Source organism: Palaemon carinicauda, chromosome 23, assembly GCF_036898095.1.
Source record: "Palaemon carinicauda isolate YSFRI2023 chromosome 23, ASM3689809v2, whole genome shotgun sequence".
Taxonomy (NCBI): Eukaryota; Metazoa; Arthropoda; class Malacostraca; order Decapoda; family Palaemonidae; genus Palaemon; species Palaemon carinicauda.
In genome coordinates this window covers 60,531,050-60,534,487 of record NC_090747.1, presented here as the reverse complement: position 1 = coordinate 60,534,487, position 3,438 = coordinate 60,531,050, and the positions used below count along the sequence as shown (strand labels likewise).

At 26.0% G+C, this 3,438-nt stretch overlaps 1 protein-coding gene across 1 annotated transcript in view; it reads right to left on the bottom strand.

Moving 5' to 3' along the window:
* Positions 1-1,145, bottom strand: part of LOC137617611 (alpha-(1,3)-fucosyltransferase FucT-like) — a 2,617-nt gene extending 1,472 nt beyond the window's left edge. Inside the window, exon 1 of the mRNA XM_068347617.1 lies at positions 1,041-1,145. Coding sequence (XP_068203718.1) covers positions 1,041-1,145 — 105 coding nt within the window. The remainder of the gene's footprint in view (positions 1-1,040) is intronic.
* Positions 1,146-3,438: the final 2,293 nt, after the last annotated feature.

Here is a 3,438-nt window from a genome sequence, read left to right as displayed (position 1 = left end):
TTCACAATTGTACGATAACTTTTTCTAATCGTACGATAACTTTTTCTAATCGTACGATAACTTTTCGTAATCGTACGATAACCTTTCGTAATCGTACGATAACTTTTCCTAATCGTGCGATAACTTTTCGTAATTGTGCGATAACTTTTCCTAATTGTACGATAACTTTTCGTAATCGTACGATAACTTTCTGTAATCACACGATAACTTTTTGTAATCGTACAATAAATTTTTGTAATCGTACGATAACTTTTCCTAATCATACGATACCTTTTCGCAATCGCACGATAACTTTTCGTAATCGTACGATTCCTTTTCCTGATACCTTTTCCTAATCGTACGATAACTTCCTAATCGTATGATTAATTTTCCTAATCGTATGATAACTTTTCGTAATCGTACGATAACTTTTTGTAATTGTACGATAACTTTTCCTAATCATACTATAACTTTTCATATATATACGATAACTTTTCGTAATTGTACCACAACTTTTTGTACTTTTCGTAATCATATGATAATGTTTCACAATTGTACGATAACTTTTTCTAATTGTACGATAACTTTTCGTAATCATACGATAACCTTTCGTAATCGTACGATAACTTTTCCTAATCGTACGATAACTTTTCGTAATTGTGCGATAACTTTTCCTAATTGTACGATAACTTTTCGTAATCGTACGATAACTTTCTGTAATCACACGATAACTTTTTGTAATCGTACAATAAATTTTTGTAATCGTACGATAACTTTTCCTAATCATAAGATACCTTTTCGCAATCGCACGATAACTTTTCGTAATCGTACGATAACTTTTCGTAATCACACGACAACTTTTTGTAATCGTACAATAAATTTTCGTAATCGTACGTTAACTTTTTCTAATCATACGATAACTTTTCCTAATCGTACGATAACTTTCGTAATCGTACGATAACATTTCGTATTTGTACGATAACTTTTCGTAATCATACGATAACTTTTCTTAATCGTACAATAACTTGTCCTAATCTTACGATAACTTTTCGGAATCATACGATGAATATTCCTGATCGTTTTATAACTTTTCGTAATTGTTCAGTAACTATCCATAATCGTACGATATCTTTTCGTAATCGTACGATAACTTTTTGTAATTGCATGATAATTTCGTAATGGTACGATAGCTTTTCGTAATGGTACGATAAATTTTCGTAATCATACGATAAATTTTCGTAATTATACGATAAATTTTCGTAATCATACGATAAATTTTCCTGATCGTATTATAACTTTTCGTAATATTACAATAACTATCTATAATCGTATGATAACTTTTCGTAATTGTACGATAACTTTTCGTAATCGTACGATAACTTTTCGTAATCGTACGATAACTTTTCGTAATCGTACGATAACTTTTCGTAATCGTACGATAACTTTTCGTAATCGTACGATAACTTTTCGTAATCGTACGATAACTTTTCGTAATCGTACGATAACTTTTCGTAATCGTACGATAACTTTTCATAATGGCACGATAACTTCATAATCGTACGATAACTTTTCGTAATGGCACGATAACTTCATAATCGTACGATAACTTTTCGTAATCGTACGATAAATTTTCGTAATCGTACGATAAATTTTCCTGATTGTATTATAACTTTTTTTAATTGTACGATAACTTTCCGTAATCGTACGATAACTTTTTCTAATCGTACGATAACTTTTTCTAATCGTATGATAACTTTATAATTGTATGATAACTCTTCATAATTGTAAGATAACTTTTCGTAATCGTACGATAACTTTCCGTAATCATACGATAAATTTTTCTAATCGTACGATAACTCTTCATAATTGTACGATAACTTTTTGTAATCATACGATAACTCTTCTCAATCGTACGATACTTATTCGTAATCGTACGATACCTTTTCCTGATACGTTTTCCTAATCGTACGATAACTTTTCGTAATTGTACGATAGGTTTTTGTAATTGTACGATAACTTTTCCTAATGATACGATAACTTTTCATATATGTACGATAACTTTTCGTAATTGTACTACAACTTTTCGTATTTTTCATAATCATACAATGACTTTTCGTAATCGTATGATAATGTTTCACAATTGTACGATAAGTTTTCCTAATCGTACGATAACTTTTCGTAATCGTACGATAACTTTTCATAATGGTACGATAACTTCGTAATTGTGCGATAACTTTTCCTAATCGTACGATAACTTTTCGTAATCGTACAATAAATTTTCGTAATCGTACGATAAATTTTCCTAATCGTACGATAACTTTCCATAATCATACGATAACTTTTCGTATTTGTACGATAATTTTTTGTAATCATATGATAACTTTTCTTAATCGTACAATAAATTTTCCTATTCGTATGATAACTATTTATTGAACGAATCAAATTAGTTCTCTAATATTTAAGATTATTTCTTTTGACAGTGATAATTCTCTTGTTTATTTAGACAATATTAATAAAGATTAGAACTGCAAAGAAATTAATTATATTGTTTTCTTTAATTTTCTTGATTTTATGGGTTTTTTCGTTAAAGTTCTGCCTATTTTTCTTTGATTTGTATATTAAATTTTCTTGTTATCTGGCATTAGTAATTTCTAAGACGAAAGAATATAGATATATATATATATATATATATATATATATATATATATATATATATATATATATAATATATATATATATATATATATATATATATATATATATATATATATATATATATATATATATATATATAAATCTTTTTAATTGGGGAAACCTTAACATGGTGAAAGGGTTTGTGTATCGCCATGATCAGCAAAGCTCTACGAATCAAGGAGACCAATACTAGGTTGGTTTGCTGTGAGCGATCAGGCAAAATTCTCTTACCATCACTAATCCGCAGTGGCCAGCGTGGTGACATAGGTGGCCAAACCCCAGACATGACTAATAAGGGATTGATATGGCTGCATTTATATATATATATATATATATATATATATATATATATATATATATATATATATATATATATATATATATATATATATATATATATGTATATATATATATATATATATATATATATATATATATATATATATATATATATATATATATATATATATATATATATATATATATGTGTGTGTGTGTGTGTGTGTGTGTGTCTGTATGTATTTATATGTACATATATACATATATATATATATATATATATATATATATATATATATATATATATATATATATATATATATATATGTATATATATATTTATATATATTATATATATACACACACATATATATATATATATATATATATATATATATATATATATATATATATATATATATATTTATATATATACACACACATATATATATATATATATATATATATATATATATATATATGTAT